General features: G+C 42.4%; 1 protein-coding gene across 1 annotated transcript; it reads left to right on the forward strand.

Moving 5' to 3' along the window:
• Window positions 1–1991: 1991 nt before the first annotated feature.
• bcan (brevican) lies at window positions 1992–16873 on the forward strand. The gene is made up of 15 exons (XM_030073178.1): window positions 1992–2005; window positions 2163–2245; window positions 4616–5008; window positions 6690–6864; window positions 7441–7568; window positions 7830–8123; window positions 8506–8627; window positions 8697–9552; window positions 10254–11239; window positions 11572–11692; window positions 12474–12578; window positions 12772–12930; window positions 15890–15972; window positions 16100–16244; window positions 16653–16873. Exons 1-15 carry the CDS (start codon window positions 1992–1994, stop codon window positions 16871–16873), a joined length of 3885 nt encoding a protein of 1294 aa, XP_029929038.1.
• The last annotated feature ends 2323 nt before the right edge of the window (window positions 16874–19196 follow it).

Here is a 19196-nt window from a genome sequence, read left to right on the forward strand (position 1 = left end):
GATAGATTTGCAACTCTGCACGTTTCTCAGCCAGTGTCCTGTACTGGTTTGAATGGAGGATGAAGGCAATTCACAGTTGGAGAAGAAGAGAAGAGAAGAAAAGAGAAGAGAAGAGAAGACTTAAATGATGAGACTGAGGAAAATGAGATCATGGCAAAGGCAAATAATCAAATATAATAAAGTAAAACAAAGTGTTAAGAAAGAAGACTATTCACAAGAATTCAAGGAGCTGCAATAATGGTAAATGAGTTAAGTTGGAGGTTGGCGTTCGTCTTTCCCTCCAGGGAGTTTTGAGGGAAATCAGCATTCAGCTCACACTCTGGAGCTCCTGAAGCCTGACTCATGCCAGCTAGAAAACACCAAGGACACACAGGCAGTCACTCTCGCTCTCTTTATATCTCTTTCACACGCACACACACATACACACACGCATACACACACAAACACAGCAACAATCACTTGCTGGAGCTGCAAGATAATGCTAAAAAATGTCTTATTCCATAAGAGAGTCACGTTTACTTATGTATGAATTGTGATACACCGAGACACAGCTTCATCTCCATATTTTCTTTTTCAGTACTTTGAGTACAGCTCTTTAAGTTGGTGTGTGTGTGTGTGTGTGTTGGGAGGAGGTGAATGAAATCCTAATGCTTAGGATATGCACAGCTTGAATGCAATGAGAGATTTACTCTGAGATGCTATTTGATTTGATTATTATGGGATCAGCGCAAGAAAGTACCTGAAATATCTTCCTCTCTAACAAAAAAAAAAAAAGATATTTTCCCATTGCAGTTTGCTGTTTGAAAGTGCAACAGCCAGTAGAGTCAACAGAGTCGGTTCTCTTTCAGTCACTTCAAGGAAGTGGATTCATCTCCAAATCCAAATTCATAAGCCGTTTTTTCTTTAAAATATTAACATACTGTATATTTTGAATGAAGAAGCTGAGGAAGAGCACTCCTCATGAACGAGTGAACAGGAGTTTCACTTTACAGTTTGATTGAATACAAAATATTAAATTGAAAGTCAATTTGCCACAACCCTGCCCTGCAAAGTCATTTATTTATTCTTCGCAAAGCAAAACTCTGCATCACAAAACTCTGCAGCGATCCCTCATGCTCCCGAATCGATGGCAATGCTGGATATTTACTTGGCATTTTTTAGCGTTTCCATCGACTTCACCCATGATGGATAAAGTCATCAGCCGATCTGTTTTCCTCTCCAGCCAAAGTGATGGCGGGCCGGCGTTCGCTCCAGCAGCAGCTGAAGTGTGTGATGAAAGTTGGCCGCTTGCCACTGTCTTGTAATCTCCTCTGAGTTTGATGAATGGCTCTAAGCATGAATCAATATTTGTGTATTTTTGTCTCCACATTGGGCATCTGCAGAGAAACTGAGGGAGTCACACCCATTACTGTCTCACACTGAAGATCTGTGCAGTTTTCTGAGTCTCCTGTCTGAAAATATTGATAAATTAGTAAACTAGTAAACTGTGCAAAACCTCAAACTGTGCAAAACGAGACAAAAATAGATGACAAAAAACGATGCCCCTTTGCCAATGTAAGAATATGCTTTAAACACCAGCTTCCTCATGATCCACATAGATGTGCAGCTGATCTATTTTTAGAAACTGTAATATATCCATTAACACCCAGAGAATAGGAAGTGACAAATTAATGCATCGATGTTATGCGGCCCACAGGTTTCTACAAGTAAAACTCCTGGAATCCTTTGTAATGAAGGTGAGAAGAAATTAAAAAAAAAAAAAAAAAAAAAACTGTAGCACTTCCTCCTCCTCCCTCGCCGTTCATCACGGCAGAGCACAATTTCCGCCGTCGTGCAAAATAAACCTGTCCCGTTACAGATGGGGTGTCAAAGTGTTTTAAAGGACGAGTTTCGGGTGGTGTTTTTGGAGACTTAATTGGGCTGTAATTAATCGGTGCCGTAGTGCAGAGCCGCACGCAAACACGATGTAAAGATGTAAGCAGTTTTCGGGGATGGATCGATCAACGTGACGGGGAATCGTGGGAAAAAAGAGCGGAGTGGAGCAGGGAGGGGTGAAATACTGCAGCTCTGGGTTTTTAATTATTTATGCAAATTGTTTTGTCCCTCTCCTCCTTCTGTCTCGCTGCCCCCCCCCACACCCTCCTCCTGTCTTTCACCCACAGATTGGATGTACCTCTATCTCTGCTGCTGTGTGCCATCTGTCTCCTCGTCCTGCCGTCCTCCTCTACCCCCCACCAGGAGTCAGGTACACATCACCCCGCCGCCCCTCCTCTTCCTCGCCGCCGCCCTCCCCCACTGACATCCACGAGTCCATTAAATCATACGTGACCTCTGACTCTTAAGGGCGGCGGGGCGCTCTTTAATCCCTTCCTGTCGCTCGTTGGTTTTCGCTGACACGTGCGCTCCGGAAACCGCTCTCAAGGTCGCCTCGGTGCCACGGCGCGAAATCAAGGTTAACCGGATGCGACCCGAGGATTCGCCTAAAGTGATGAAGTCGTTAAAATGGCCTCCGGATCCCCACATTAGCCGGACAAATCGGGTCACTGACGCTCAGAGAAACCTTGTGAACCGATGAGGTCACCTTGTGGTGAAATGTTACTGGGAGGGATGTGAAACTATAACAGCACAGAATAAGACCTGATCGCATCAGCGTACCTGCTGTAGAGCTTAAACACTTCACTGAACATGAAAGGCAATTTTGCCCTTTATGAAATCCTCCAAGGGCTTTTCTAGCCAGTGATCATATATATATATATATATATATATATATATATATATATAACGGTATAAAAGACAAGACCAATCGGTATTGTTAAATGGGAGAAATGATCAACTGAAAAAATATTGCAGGGGATTTTCTCCAAAAAAAAATTGGTCACTTCCCACACATTTACCGGTGTCACTCATTCCAGAAATGCAGGATCCTTACAAGTTGTATCTCATTGGAAAGAGGACGAATCAGGCTTTACAGCGGTATAAGATACAACAATATAAATAAAGGGGGGAAATTGTAGACTGAAAAAGCGGTGCGGAACTTTTTTTGCCTAGTTTATATCTATCTATATATCTATATATATAGATATATAGATAGATAGATAAATAGAAGTCAAATATATCTATTTGTCTATGAGGACACCACTGTTAAATTATTAGCCAATTATATAGTCAGAATCCCAATCAGAAACTTTATTATTTGGGAATTTGACTCTGGTTATTCCAGCTTCTAGTACCTACACATATCTCAAAAACAAAAGAGAAAGGCAACTAAAAAGAGAAACAAAAAGAAATAAAGAGGACTAATAAATGGATTTCTATAAGTTTTGTCTCGGCTCCGCTTGCCTTTACGTTTTCCCACGCCAACTTTGATCACAGTGAACATGAGGCCTCAGTTCAGTTTATTGTTTTTTTATTGAATGTTTTCACATCAGCACTGCATTATCACACACTCAAAACATGTCGCTCTACAATTGTTACTATCCAATGCCATGTCTTTTTTTTATTTATCTATTTTAGCCAGTCCAGCAATTCATTCCAGCTAGATTTGACGCTGTGAAATTTAGATTTTAATTAATAGTAATGAAAAATGAGTAAATGCTAAAAAATGTAATTACAAATTGCATGCACTGATTGGAGAAAGTGTGAACAGGATGTAGACAGAAGTAAATGGGCTATAACTGTTAATGACACCAGCATCCCCCTTTAAAGGGACATTAAGTAATTTATGACCTTTATTGACCTCCATCTGCAACCAGTGGAAATCGCAGCAACATGATAGAAGTAACGTTGTCCCGTACAAATCCTGTGGAATAAACTTGATTAATTACCGTGTCAACCCCTACAGATACTGTGTGTTATTTTCATTTTGTGCAGTAGGGTTGTAAAAATCTTCTTACTGCCTCACACTTTTTGTTAAATAACTAAATAATCTTATCAGCATATTTGTCAAATCACTTGTTGGCCCGGAGTCCAACACGGATGTTACCATAGAAACTGAATGGAGGAAACCAGCGTGTGCCTTTGGTTCACAGCAGATCAGAGTATTTTATATATATATATTTCTGGGTGGCTCACCTTGCCAAGGCAACAGCTGTGTTGTTCACTGATACTGGCTCAAGTATTAGTTTGTGTGAATAACTTTATTGAAACCGCCGTCGTACACATAAAATTACTTAAACTCATCAGTGTGCTGCTGAAGTTATTTAAAAATTACTGGAAGAGACTTCATAGCTGATCTCAGGCTAACGTTAATATTAGTTAATTAGATGTGAGCTAAGGTGATTGTAATTAGCTGCAGTGCTGTGAATAAAGTCACTGAATAATGTTCTGGCAAAGCTACCAGCAACCAACCAGAGACACAAGAAGAAGAAGAAGAAACGGCTTCTCCCAAAACTGTTTTTTTTATGTTTGAATCAAAGTCAAAAGCCACAAAGTTATTTTTACAGTGCTTTTTTTTCATTTTCTTCTGAATGTAGAACATCTTTCCATTAGCCGTGCACCATACAACTGTTTCCATGGTTTCCATTTCCAAGGTGAACCACTTGGAAACTCCTTCAGTTTCTGTGGATGTTATACTTTTCACGTGAGGCACAGCCACATGGACTCTTTCTCTCCTCAGATGATTCAAAGCTCCTCCAGGTGACCATCCCCACCAGCCCGCCTGTGCTGGCCGTCCTGGGCGCCTCCCTCACCCTGCCCTGCCTGGTGTCCCTGTCCCACCCGCCGCCGTCCCCTTCCACCAACGGCCGGCACGCCGTCCTCTCCCTGCCACGCGTCAAGTGGAGCGTGCTGACCCAGGGCCACGAGGCCGAGATCTTGGTCGCCCGTGGAGACAGGGTGAAAGTCAGCGAGGCCTACAAGGACCGAGCCTCCCTGCTCAATTACGCCTACTCGCCCGCCGACCTCACCCTGCGGCTGGAGAACCTGAGGCACAACGACACCGGCTTCTACCGCTGTGAGGTGCAGCAGGGCCTGGAGGACGCCGACGATGTGGTTCAGGTCAAAGTTAAAGGTGTGAGAGAAAAACATACGTCGTTTTATTCACATGTTATATCTGTACTTCAACGTCCTCTGTAAAAGTGGGGGGTTGACTCAGTGCATTCAAAAGAATCCAACAAGATGTCGCACTCTGAATACAAGAAATACAGATTTGCCTCCTCAATTAAAATACAAGCAGACGCAAGAAAAGATGAACATTTTTGTTTTGCACTTTCCTCCACTTGAAGAAACACTTTTTGTAAATGTCAGCACTTTTTTTTTTTTTTTTTTTTGCATTAGTTGGCCTCTTGTGGATTTTTTTTTCTCACATCAGTTTGTGAGTTCTTGATGGATTCCTTCTAACTCACATAATGAAATATTTCCCAGCAGTAAGTGCAGGTTTCGGTTAAATTGCAGCCAAAGCAGATAATGTAGTAGTTTTCAAGCGACGCTGACAGAACAGGTGAGATATTTTGCAGTAACTTGCTTCCAATACGGCTCAACTTGAAACATGTTTAGTGATCTGCCGTATTTCAAGACACTGTCACCCGATTGAAACGGAGCTACATGGGAAACTAATTACATTATCCTATTCCAGTGGCATTTTTTTAGCAATTGTACAAAAAAAATAGGAATTTATATAACTTACGATGAACCTTTTTGCAGTGTTGTCCCGTGCCACAGTCCAGGCGTGTGTGAGTCAACACATGTGTCAGCAGACAGAGTTTTAGCGACTGAAAAGTGATTTAGTGCAAGTCACGAAAGTATTCAAGGTCACACATTGCTGTCTCCTGCAAAACAGGGAGAAGCTCCTGCACTGCTAATGTTTCTGTATCTTTATCATGCAACTCTCACTCTGCTATGATGAATTGGTTGTCTCACCCTATGCACCCAGCACGTAATAGATTATGGATCTCCTGACCACAGTCATTTGTGACCCAATATATCAGGCACTGCATGTTGGTAGCAGCATGACCACAGAAAACACTGAACCCAGAAAGTACAAAACTGAGTCTGCGATACAGCCTGAGGGTACTTTGCCGCTATTGCCGTGCATCCCAAGACCACAGTTATCGCTAATCCAATTGATTAGGCCTTTCCACCGCTGCGTTTCATGCACTATAGGACCCAGAATGCGTCGTACTTTGGAGATGGTTTTCCACAATGTGGCCAGGATCTTTTCTAATCCAATTAATCAGGCCTTTCCATTAAAATGTGAAGTGACACTTTGTGATCCGTTATTGATCCCACCGGCGAAATTCTGTTTTCTCTCGCTCATCTACAAAGAGGTCAGTGGTTGGGGTCAGCTGCAGAACAGCTCCTTGAATGGAGCTGTGAGGAACTCAGTGTTTTGGTCACACTTTAGCAGGATGGAAAACTTGAACCATGATCTTCAGGTCAAAGAGTGAGCTCTCTAATGCAGTGTTGATTTTTCAGTGCCAATTTAGTGTTGAGTGGAGAATTGTTTGCTCTCTCATAGCGCTGATCTGGCTCCGGGGCTGGGTGCTCAAAACTATCAACAGCATTAAATTAACTCTAATCGCTGTGAACTTTCCACACCCTGGCATAATGTTGATTTTAGCACTCTCCAGAGTTGAATTAACACTTGCAATTTTGGTGTGTAGGTCACCCTGCCACCACTTTTTGTTGCTTGCAGGATGATTACATGAGATACCGGACCTGGATTTAATGAGACTGTGGTTCTGGGTTAACAGGGGTGGTGTTCCATTATCGTGATGCATCCAGCCGGTACGCCTTCACCTTTGAGGAGGCTAGAGAGGCCTGCGAGGAGATTGGGGCTCAGATTGCCTCTCCAGAACAGCTCCTGGCTGCCTACAACAGTGGATATGAGCAGTGCGATGCAGGGTGGCTCTCAGACCACTCCGTGAGGTAAGGACCTCAGGAAAAAAAAAAAAATATATATATATATATATATCCCAATGTCAACCCGGACACTTATCACGCAACACTGGATCAAGTGGCCACTTCTGATCTGCATTTGCGTTTTGGTTAAATTGAGGTTTGAGACTCTCACATTTCCAGCATCCATTTGGCAACATCCCAGATCCTTCATGCCGCTCCAGGCAAACAACAACACTCTAAAATGTGCTTTGAATAGCATCGCTAGGGCAGAGTGCTGAAATGTCACTATCTGAGTGGCTGAGGGAGCATCTGGTATGGAGGCCAGACAGTATGGAGGGCTGATAGAGGGTCCAGTGGATCACTCAGCCACTTGGCAGCTAGCATTTGACATGCTCTTTTGATGCCACATGTGCAGATGGGAACACACAGATTATGTTGTCAAGTGGCTAAGTGGGCAGAAATGTCAGGTTTGAGATCAGACTCTTTAACATTCACTGAAAGAAGTGCTCATAGGAGTGGATGTTACGATAAAAGTACTGCTATTATAGAGGAGGACTCTTTGGCACTTGGTGATTCAAAGCTGTGGAACATTTTCCTCCATAGATATCCCATCCAGATGCCAAGAGAGGGCTGTTTTGGGGACATGGATGGACTGCCAGGAGTGAGGAACTATGGTTTGCTGGAGCCTGATGAGCTTTATGATGTCTACTGCTATGTGGAGAATATTGAGGGTAACACTGCAGACAGTTCAAATTGTCTTCTGCATATTTAATTTGGTTGGAAATATAACAAACTAAAGCACTAGCGAAAGCAGATCCATATATGAAGAACAAGAACAGCAACAACAATAATAGTAATAATTGTAATAAAAATCTGTCTAGCACATGCACAAGCAAAGTTGCAATGGGTTTTACATGTAGGAAAAGTTAAAAATGAATACGGTGAAAAATATTAAAACATCCTCACAACTTGATGTATCTCCTTATTTACAGGGGAGGTCTTCCATGGCGCCGCCCCCCAGCGTTTCACCCTATGGGAGGCCAAGGCCTACTGCCAGAGTCAGTGGGCGCAGCTGGCTACCACAGGTCAGCTGTATGCAGCCTGGAATGATGGGCTGAACCATTGTAGTCCGGGGTGGCTGGCAGATGGAAGCGTGCGGTACCCTATCGTCACCCCTAGAGAGCGCTGTGGTGGTGGCGAGCCTGGCGTCAGAACTGTCTATCGCTATAGCAACCAGACGGGCTTCCCTGAGCCTCACACTCGCCACGATGTCTACTGCTTCAGAAGTAAAAAAGCATTCCCTAATCGCTAAATGTAACAGTGGATGTATTTCTATGCATGGCATCATCAAGATTAAGCTGCTGCACTGCACCTTCTGTATTTTAGGTTTTTCTTAGAACAGTGACACTCAAATCTGCTCTTTGAGGTCCACTCTACTGCAAGTTTTCCATCCTACCAGGATCAAAAACTTGCAGAGCTTCAAGGACTTCAAGGACCGGACTGTTTTAAAATAACCCAAATTAATTATTCTACCTGTGTTGGAAGGTGCCTACTTGATAACACTAACAAAAATGCAATCATAGATGCCCTTTCTTTTTTCTAATATGGAAGCCAAATTGATTTAGTAGTACAAGGATGAGTTAAATCAATCAATTCTCTTCATTTCAGGCAATAATAGCCCACACACTGAATCTCCATTGGATTTCTTGGCCACCGAGCCGGAGGACATTGGCCAGGACATTGTTTCCCTGACTAATCCCATGCAGGAGGTCGGCGTGAGTGAGGTGACTGTGCAGGGGGGCTTACAGGGCCAAGGTGCCCAGACAGCCATTCCTGTCTCAGAGGGGCATGGGGTAAAGCAGAGCCCAGCGGAGGGCCACACTCCAACGGTGGGATATTACACGGAGCTGCCATTCACCGTGGACCCTCATGAGCCTGTCACTCCCCCGTCCCAACATGGAGAGCCCACGTCCACCAAGGACATCTGGGAGCCAGTGGAGGAGGTTAGGTACCCTGAGTCCTATCAGCCCGCACCTGAAGGAGACCCAGACATAAGCAACCCTGTTTCATCTCATGAGGAGCCTCATGAAAGTCCAACATCTTCTCCAGAGATTTCAACTGTTGGTGAAGAACCCACTTTGCTCACAGAGGATGCTGAGTCCTCAGATCCACATGATTTTATTTCTGAGAATGAACAAGAGACTGATGCCTCCGGTTTTAATGCAACATCTGTAGCCGATACAGATGAAACTCTTGAGAACTTTCCACATGTGCATCAGGAAACTGATGCTCCTGTTTCTCAAGAGGACCACAACATAGATATCCACTTGGAGAATGCCACTGAAACTGAGCTGGTCTACCCAAGTGTCTCTTATGAGGTTTCAGGAAGGCCAGAGGAGGCTAGCGCTGGTGGTGTTGAGGAGACGTCGGTGGTGGCTACGTCACCCCACGATGATGAAGCAGACATCCGCTCCACCACCGTGTTTCCATACTTTGAAAACACAACACCGCAGAACCCTCAAACAGAGGACGACTCTGGAGAGGAGACTGCAAATCCCCTCCCAGATGAAGACACCAGTTTTATTGAGTCGTCTGTCATCCAAACAGGGGAACATGGTGGTTCTGCCGCTGACGAAACAACAAACTCAGTCACTCAAAACCCGATTGACATGGACATGTATGTCAACTCTGGAATGGCCCCTACCTCTGAGTCTGGTAAGTATTTACAATGAATGTTAGGTTTAGACTGATATAAAGCAGGGCTTATATGAAATATCAGGTATTGGCCAGTCATGTACCCACTTAGGATGGGATGGACAACACCTACATAAAATAGTAAACTTGCAAACACAAAACTTAATTTTCTTGTATTTTTTTGCCCTTTAATTATACCTGTTTCTTGTAAAGTAATCACTCATTTAAAGGCAGTAGTGAATCTCAGTGTTCTCCAGCCACTGAATAGATGTGGTGGGTGCCATGCCTTAAGATGCTGCTACACCAAAAAAAAAAAAAAAAATCATTAGAGTGGGTTTTAACGGAGAGTTTTAGAGTGGATCATGATGGTTTGAATTCTGCTTCCCAGGCTATTCTCATTTTTTCAATGCATGAAAACAGTTAGCTGCAAAGATACTGAAAAACAGCAGTTCCCAGCTTCAAGTATCAAGTATCATTGTACCCCTGAATATATACATTTAAATAAAATGTAAATTCCTAAACAACGCAACAGTGGTCCTCATACTAATAGTTTTGTCAAATGATATCTTGCATTTCTCATACCTAAAACCAATTTCATAGTGCTTTAGAACCTGAAACATTATCTTTAATCATGACTCCTCCGAAGATTTTATTGCTTTTGTATCTGTCCTTTTTTTGGGTAGACATTTATGCTGACCTTTGTGATCCTTTTTTCTCAACAGATTACGGTCATACTCATGAACAGTCAGGTGTAACAATCGAGTCCTCGGCCCCTGTTGATCATGGTGACGAGGAATCTGAAGCTACTTCACTGGAGACGGCACCGGATGATGCCAGCAGCTTCAGCGGCCAGACTGAGCACACTAATGCTGCAGAAATCCCAACGGTAGAAGTCATCACCGTCACCGATGACTCTGGCTCCAGTGATGAGGGCTCTGTCCCAAAGAATGATCTGGTAACTTTGTTGACATCACCGATTCCTGTGACCTTGTCGCCCCCTTCTGCTGAGGTTGAGGCTAGCTCCCCAGGTGAGTTTATTACCCTCATTCCTGAAAGCAATGCCCCATCTGGGTCTGAAGAAGAAGTCCAGCATAAAATTGAGCAGGAGGGATTAGGTGCAAGCCCAGAGATTTTCCTCAGCGCTGCTCAAAATATCACAGATGCAACCTCTGGACAGGGGGAGATCGTGGACGGTGATCCGGAGGGCACCAGACAGGAAGTAGAAGAGGAACATTCGGGATCAGATGTGGGATCAGGTGAATCCTCAGGAGAAGGCTCAGGGGTCAAACCAGACCTCCTGTCAAAAACGCCGAATCTCTCAACAGACCACAGATCCGAGGGAAGTGAGACAGGCACCGACCTTCCCTCAGCAGACATAGAAATCACGTTGCTCCCCGATCTGACCGTCACCCCCGGCTGGGAACCAGAGCCTTCCCCCACCGCACCGCAGGAGTCCCGCTCTGACCTCGAATACAGCGCCGAACCCCCTGCTACCGAGGAACCCGATGATGTCCCGAAAGAGCAAGAGGTCACGGAGGACGAGCCGACCTCCTCCCCATCTACAGAAGAACCAGAGGAGACCCCGAGTCCGGCCTTCACCACAGTTGCTGATTTGACTGTGACTGCTGCCACCTCACATCTGCAGGATTTTGAGGAAGAGGAGCACACTACCGTTGCTGCTACACCGCCTGCTAGTGGAGCATCTGCAGTAAGACAAGAGGGCGTTTCAGGTAACGGCTCAGCATAAATATTTTCTGCATTTTCACTGATAAAAAAAAAGGAAAAAAAATTGAGTTGGAATGTTAATACACTCAATTGTTGATTTTGGAGGGTTTTATGTTTGCCTCCAAACTGCTTAATCAGGGGAAGGATTTGCATGGCATCTTAGCACCTCAAAGCTGACTCAGCACAACAGAGGGATTAGCTTCTCAATTTGGATTAATTCTTGGAGAATAACACACAGCGGGCTCTCAGCGGCAGTCTCTTCACGCTGTTACACAAGAGGGGTTTCATTCCAAACTGCTATACATCCATTTTTAGACTAGTTTAAAAAACGAAGAATTGTATCCACTACTATGTTATTATGATCTTGAGGATAAAAGCCTTAAAATAACTCAAATGTTTCCGGTATTGCTCTTGTTTGTGCATTTATTCTGTAAAGGTAGGTGACCTTTTTTTCCTTATTGCCTGTGAATCAGACAAATCATAATGCAGTAAAAGTGACTGTACAATGAACACAGCTTGAATAATCCGTATCATTTTGTGAAATTCTTAAACAGAGATATATCTTTGATGCCATTCATTTTTTTTTTTTTAACCAGCATTAATGTTTGTTTACTTAATCAACAACAAACAGTAAATGCAGTCATGTTTTGATCTTAAAAGCACTTACATGTGATTAAAGTAAACTGGAACCTTTGAACTATCAAATTTGTTTTGTGGCTTAAACATGAAATAAACTATTCTGGGAATTAATCTGGATCTTTGCACAGTATTTCATCAACTATAGTAGTTCCACCTTACCGCAACAATGAACAATCTTCAAAGTTAAAGGCTTACTGTGATTATGCATTCAGAAATACAAGTACTTTTTCCGATAAACAGAAGATTTATTGAAGTTGTTTGAGATTTTGAGACTTTATGAAAAGCACCACTTCAGCCTCTGGAGGACTGAGTCCCACATGAGGTGTAACAGCGCCCTCCAGTGGTCCCAGCAATGAAGACCTGAAAAATGTACACATTTAGAATGAACAAAAATGATGCCCACCTCTAACCAATGACTGCAGACAGGAAAGTACATGAGATAAGACATTTGTTTTGTGAAATTTAAGGAAATCATTTGGATTTTTAAAACACTTAGCAGCATAAAAAGTAGTATTGGTACTTTAGTCTTTTCCATAACAGATATATGATATGTATTTTTGATATTTACCTTGTCTTAGATGTCTGCCTGGGGATCCTGTGCTTGAATGGAGGCACCTGTGTGGAAGGTGGACCAACAAGGTGCCTGTGCCTGCCCGGTTATGGAGGAGACTTGTGTGAAACAGGTACATCAACTCGGTTAGATTAGAAAAATCCACTGCATATAGATTATAATTGATTGTAATTTAAAATTGGATGATGACTTTCATGGCAAAAACAGGTCTTTCTGATGTTTTACAACCTTAATGTTTTTCTGTGTTTATTTCCATTATTTCCATGTATTTCTCCCTTCCGTTTGATTCCCTCTTTTCCCTTCAGACCTGGAGTCATGCGAGCCAGGCTGGGAGAAGTTTGAGGGCTTCTGTTACCGTCACTTCACCAAGCGGCAGGGCTGGGAGGTGGCCGAGCAGCACTGTCGCATGTGTGGAGGCCACCTGGTGTCCGTCATGACCCCCGAGGAGCAGGACTACATCAACGGTACAGCCGAAGTTTGAGCTATGCAGACACTTCTCAGAGGCAGAGAGAGAAAAGTTAAGCATTTGACTTAAAGATACATGTAATATAGGACCATAACAGAGCCGGGAGGGTTCACAGGTGTTGTTGATCAGAACCAATTCATTCTTATGTGTGTTCATTATTTTGTGTGTTTTTCTTTTTATTTTATTTTTTACTTTATTTTTATTTTTAATTCTTTTGTATGGACCTTGAGTCTGGAATAAAGCATATCTATCTATCTATCTATCTATCTATCTATCTATCAATTCCCTTTCCCATTCCCAAGCTGGTCCCTCCACTTTGTTTTGTTTTAAGAAAAATGTATGAAACAAAACGAACATCAATGGCCCTTTAAACATCCGGGGGCGAAGCTAAAGAACCACAAAAGTCTTTCAAAGCAAAAGTCAGTTCACTGAGCTGGAGTGGCAGAGAAGCACAGCATGACATTCATGATCTTGGAAGGTCGATCTAACCCACCTACAGGAGAACTGGCAACAGCTAATTTGATCTTAGGTGGTCTGTTATGTTACCCAGCTGACCGAGATAACTTAAAATTGCTAGATATAAATTAATATCAGTCCATAGCAGAGTTTTTCATAGTATTAGCTGCATCCTCCCCTACCATCCCTTACGGAAAGAAAATATATTTATCAATATATTACATGAAATATATTACAATATATTACATTCAATATATGGAATTACAATAAATTTATATGTTATGTATTTGAAAATGTCTTAACAATATATGGAATAATATATTGGTGAAACATATATAATATAATATATATATATATATATATATATATATATATATATATTGCTTCAATATATTTTAATATATGGAATAATACATAAGTAATTGCGCATTTCAGATATTGCAATATATTGGAAAATATAAAGACTAGTTCCCATATATGGAAATGCATTATCTAATATATCACATGATATTTTCCAATATACAGCAATATATTTTAGTTTCGTAAGGGATGTGCCCTCAGTCTAACATTAAAGTTACTTAATGTTACAAAAGCTGAACAGAAAAAACTGTGGTTCTGTAGCTCTGCCCGTTTCCTCAGCATTTATCATTTAAGCTGGTGCAATAGAAAAACATGTAGCTCAGCTTTTTATCCACTGAATCTGTTTATATCTTGAGCAGAGCTCCTTTGTTCACCATGCAAGCTTTCCTGTTCGCTAATATCTGCTCTGAAAAAACTGGTCTTTGGCCCTGCGCATTAAAATTAAACTCCACCAGTGAGATATTTCTGCGTCTGAAGCAGCTCTAAGTGTTTATAGAATAAAACCCCAGTCTGCCTTTCTGAAACAGTTCAATTCAGTTCTTTCTCTACAGGTGTGGCAAAAACATCTACTGCTTTAGGAAATATTACTTACAGCACTCAGTCTCCATACTACATGGTGTAACTTAGATTTGCTTCTTCACATAAAACTTTAAGACACTAAAATATATTTTCATCATTGCGCTCATTTCATCTTAGTGGTGCCTCTGGTTCAGTTAAGGTTCAGTGCCTTGCTCAAGGACACTTTGACAGGATTGGACTTATTATATTTCCTGTTGCAGGGATCAAAGTTATGTCTTTGTGTCTCGAATCACCAGGTGATGGTAACATTCCTGCACTTCAAACCCAGCATTAACACCAAGGAATTAATTGGTTTGTTTTCATAGGGATGTTTTTTCATACCTGTGTGGTCCAGAGCAGACAAAACAACTGTCTTTCATGTCTCGCCTCTCACTGAGTTCGTTTCCTCGGAAAATGTCACGGTTTTGATGTCGGCGTTGGTATTGTGTCTGGCAACAAGGCGGTGAGATAATTATCTGGCATTCCTCTGGCGGTTCCTCTGCAGCCGTGCCGTGGTTTGCAGTTGTTGTAGCACGGTGTGTTTAGCAAGTGCAGACGAGTTGCTTCCATAAGGTCTCACACAGCCTTTAGCCAGGGGGCAGTGTGAGGATTTCCAAAGCAGAAGCTGAGCCTGAGTCTGAGTCTCGATTGTTTAATTGAATCTACATTGCACTGTAACCCTTACAACAACAACAAGTCTTTTTAATTTCTTTTCTTTTTAATTCATGAGTCATTTATTTTGACATTTCATTCCATGTCTTTATGTGAATGCAAATGTATGTACATGTAATGCATATGTGATCATCTTAGTGAACAGATGTAGTTATTTTATCTAATTTTGTTATGATTTTGCTATGTAATGTGTCCTATATAGTGTAAGTAAATGGGGGGAAAAAGAAAAAAAAACAATTCAGACTACAAACCTGTGAGACAAATACACCTTGTATTGTGGCAAGGAGGCATGTGAAGTGAATATCTTCGCTGGATTTGAATCCCTTTCCTAGTCTTTATTTCATCTGTACAGCCCTGTTCAGATAAAAAAAAAAATCTTTTTTGTGTTTCAAAAGGTGTGGCTGCATTAGACAGATACAAACAAATACAAATTATATTTTTTTGTTTATTGTTTACAAGAAAAACTAACAAACCTAAATTCTTGACAGTTTAATCTTTATCTTCAGGTGTGTTTCCTGCGTTAGGTTCCTTGTTTTAGCCAGTTTTGTGTCTGAAGAACTTTCAAATGTGCTGACTTTATATAGACACCAAGCTTGGCAACAATATAACAAAATAGTGTCTTTTAATAAAAAGAACGACCTTCATCACTGGTACCAAAATGACCCAATACTCAAAATTTCTAATGTATTTTTATGGAACCAATCAATTTGAAGTTTTTAATGGCTTTTTTAGGATATGTTTAGTATTTTGGCTGTGACTGTACTAAAAGAAATTGCACTTGAAGACCTAAGAGTGATTTGTTAATGCAATATTTCACAAATGCATGGGGTGTCCGAAAACGTTTTTCCACCACTGTACACTGACCTGAACCCTCCTCTTCCTCCCCTCTGTCGTTCTCCCAACGTCTCCAGAGAAATACAAAGAATACCAGTGGATCGGACTAAACGACAGAACCATCGAGGGAGACTTCCGCTGGTCGGACGGGAACCCTCTGGTGAGCGTTAGTCACTCCAACTGGGCCACTGAGTTGCTTCTTTCATGTTGTTTTTATTCTGTTCTGTCTGCTTATGCAATCATCACAGACCTTTCACTTTATTCTCACCTGCTCTGCCTTCTGCCAGCTGTTTGAGAACTGGTACCGAGGCCAGCCGGACAGCTACTTCCTGTCCGGGGAGGACTGTGCCGTGATGGTGTGGCACGACGGCGGCCGCTGGAGTGACGTGCCGTGTAACTACCACCTGTCCTACACCTGCAAGAAGGGAACCAGTGAGTACGCAGCATTTTGGAGCCCCAATTTTCACTTAATGAAACCAAGAAATATGGTAGTAGATGCTACAGGACTACCAGTGACATCTTTCACCATGCAGTTCTGTAAATCTCCCAGCAACTCGGTGGCACCATTTGCAGGAATATCTGAGGTCAAGTCTCAAATTTGATTCTAACCGTGGGAGTGATTGACTCCTAAACTCCATAACATGAGGAGCTACAGATCAGAGGCAGCACCCAAAAGGCTTATCTGCTATAACTCTGCAAGGCCAGTCATTGTACAACCTGAAAACCCTCCGTCACTGTGATGCTGATGATCTATGAGCTAAAGCCTATTGTTGCACTCGCTGTTATTTAAGATAAATAATTTAATTTACTTAATATTTCCCCCCCTTTGCCCCTCACTAGCCTCCTGCGGGGAGCCCCCCAGTGTTCCCAATGCAAGTCTCTTTGGTAAGCAGCGGCTGCGCTACGAGACCAACTCCAAGGTGCGGTACTTCTGCGAGGAGGGTTTCCTGCAGAGGCTAGACCCCGTCATCAAGTGCCTGCCCAGCGGACAGTGGGAGGAGCCTCAGATCACCTGCATACCCAGTAAAGACCCACAGCTACCACTGGTCGACCTACATTAGCAATATACATCAGTGCACCTATACAGAGATACAGAAATCACACATCTGTAGCGGCAAGTTAATGGCAAAGGCAAAGTTGGCCCCTAGTCCCTGGCTAAGCTAACCACCACCAGCAGTGAGTTTTCATTTCCTAGAATGGTGACGGATTGAAATACCCGCCCACAATGTAACGTCACCATCCGAGGAAAACAATTTGGACCTCCAGCACCTACCTGGCGCGTCGTTCTTCAGTGAAAGCTCAACCCCAGATTCATCGGAACGAGCTTTGTCCTCTCGGCGTTTCTCCACGTTAGATTTCCTTTTTTCTGTGGGTTGCGTCCATGATTTTCGCAGCTTCTGATTGGATGTCGTGCTATCAGTCAAGCACCACATGCTCTTATTGGCTGGGAGCTACACATTCGCTACCCGGACAGAGTGCAGACACACACACCAACACACACTTCACACTCACAAGTCTTGAGTCTATACATTGTTTCTTTAGGAAAATCCTCCTCATTCTGCCTGTAACAATGTTTATATGCCTGGAAATGACAAGGGTTTCTTTAATATGAAGAACATCCTAAATATCAAAATGTTTAAATGAACATTTGATGATGGGGACGCATGAAACTGTCCAGGTGAAGCACCATCCCTAATCTTCCTGACACGCTGTTACTGTTTTAATGTCACAAAAGTTCAAACAGACCTATGAGAAAGCATTATTTTTGATATGAGAGCAGAAAATTGGAAGTTTATTATCCACAGGGTGAAGTAAATTAGCTTAAACCCTTATTCTCATGCTTCGGATTTCAGTTTTCCATGATAGGCATCAAAAGCTGTGATCATTTATGGTGTTCTGCTGTTTCCCTCCCTGTTTCAGCCCATGCGATGGAGGACGGTTTGGTGACGACGCCTCCCTCTCAGCATGACGGAGTCACAGGGGACGCAGCCACAGAGGAAGCCCCCCCTCAGTACTGGGACATCAAGTGGAACAAATAAACCCCCTCCTCCTGTTTTTAATAGCACCCCCCTTCTCCTTCTCCCCACTTTTCCTGTGTTTCAAAGACTATCCGGCCCATTCCCTGAGATGCACTGAGATGGAAAACAAAAAATCACCGTCTCAAGGCGACTTCAGTCATGGAAAACCTGGAAAAGTGATGGAATAGGACACAGGCCTGGAATCACAGACAGCGACTCACGTCTCAACGGTTTTTGGAAGCTTGTTTAATTTGTGTAAAAGACCGGCCCGTACCAAGCGGCGCTCCGTAGCTAGCCAAAACAAGACTCGAAACATTCGAATGAGAGAATGGGAATCAAGAATAACAAGAAAAACAAGTAGCGTTTGATTGTAGAAACTCACACATGTCGGTCATGAAACAGTCAGTAGAAATCACATGGACTTTGATTTAGGAATCACCCACACAAACCCAGTTAAAAACACAAATATGCCACATTCAAACGGGTTGGATTGGGTGATATGAAGATTTTTATTCAAGAGATTCATCAGTATTTAAAAAACAAAAAGCAAAAAACAAATATGATTCTACCCTTGATAACATAACTATTTAACAGTAACTTATAATGTCCTTTACTTTCACATTCAGCAGTATTTTTTTTTCTTTTTCTTTTTTCTTTTTTTGAAATGGTGGATGTCTCATTTTGGGACGGCACCTCAGCCTCCTCGGTGACAACGTTGAATTCATGAATTTGACTGCATTTCTGTTTTAACACGCGCGTCACAGGTTGTGTTTGCAGCGAGTCTCGGTTAGGGTTTTTAATAAAGCGCAGCCTCGTTTTCAGCCTCAGCTGGTCTGACATCCACTAAAAGCCTCTCTCTTCTTCAAAGTCTGGAGGATTCCACGTTTTTACTTTTGTAGGGATTTGTATGAATGTCAGGAATTGTCCGATACATGTACAGATACACTTCTATTCCCGTAATCTGCGCTCTAGGAAAAAAAAAAAAAAGGATGTGTCAGTTTCAGTGTGTGTGTGTGTGTGTCTCATCAAGCTGGCAGCAACACGTGTGTGTGTGCGTGTTACTTTTCGACACCTGGGAGTTAAAGCTGCACTCGGCAACCTCACACACACACACACACACCTGTCGGCTGCAAATCACAGCAAGAGGTGACAGAATTTTACACAAAAAAAATTAATTTGTGGAAGACTGAAAAGTTGGTCATGGAAATATTCATATTACTACCTTCTCTATTTTTGTCATCCTCTATTTTATTACCTTTTTTTTTAAACCTTTTTTCGTTAATAAAAGTAATATTACACGAAATAAGTAGAATTGATAAATGGAAAGTTGGCTATCAAGGTGAAACAAAAAGCATTTTTTCACTTC

Source organism: Myripristis murdjan, chromosome 16, assembly GCF_902150065.1.
Source record: "Myripristis murdjan chromosome 16, fMyrMur1.1, whole genome shotgun sequence".
In the NCBI taxonomy this organism is placed as follows: Eukaryota; Metazoa; Chordata; class Actinopteri; order Holocentriformes; family Holocentridae; genus Myripristis; species Myripristis murdjan.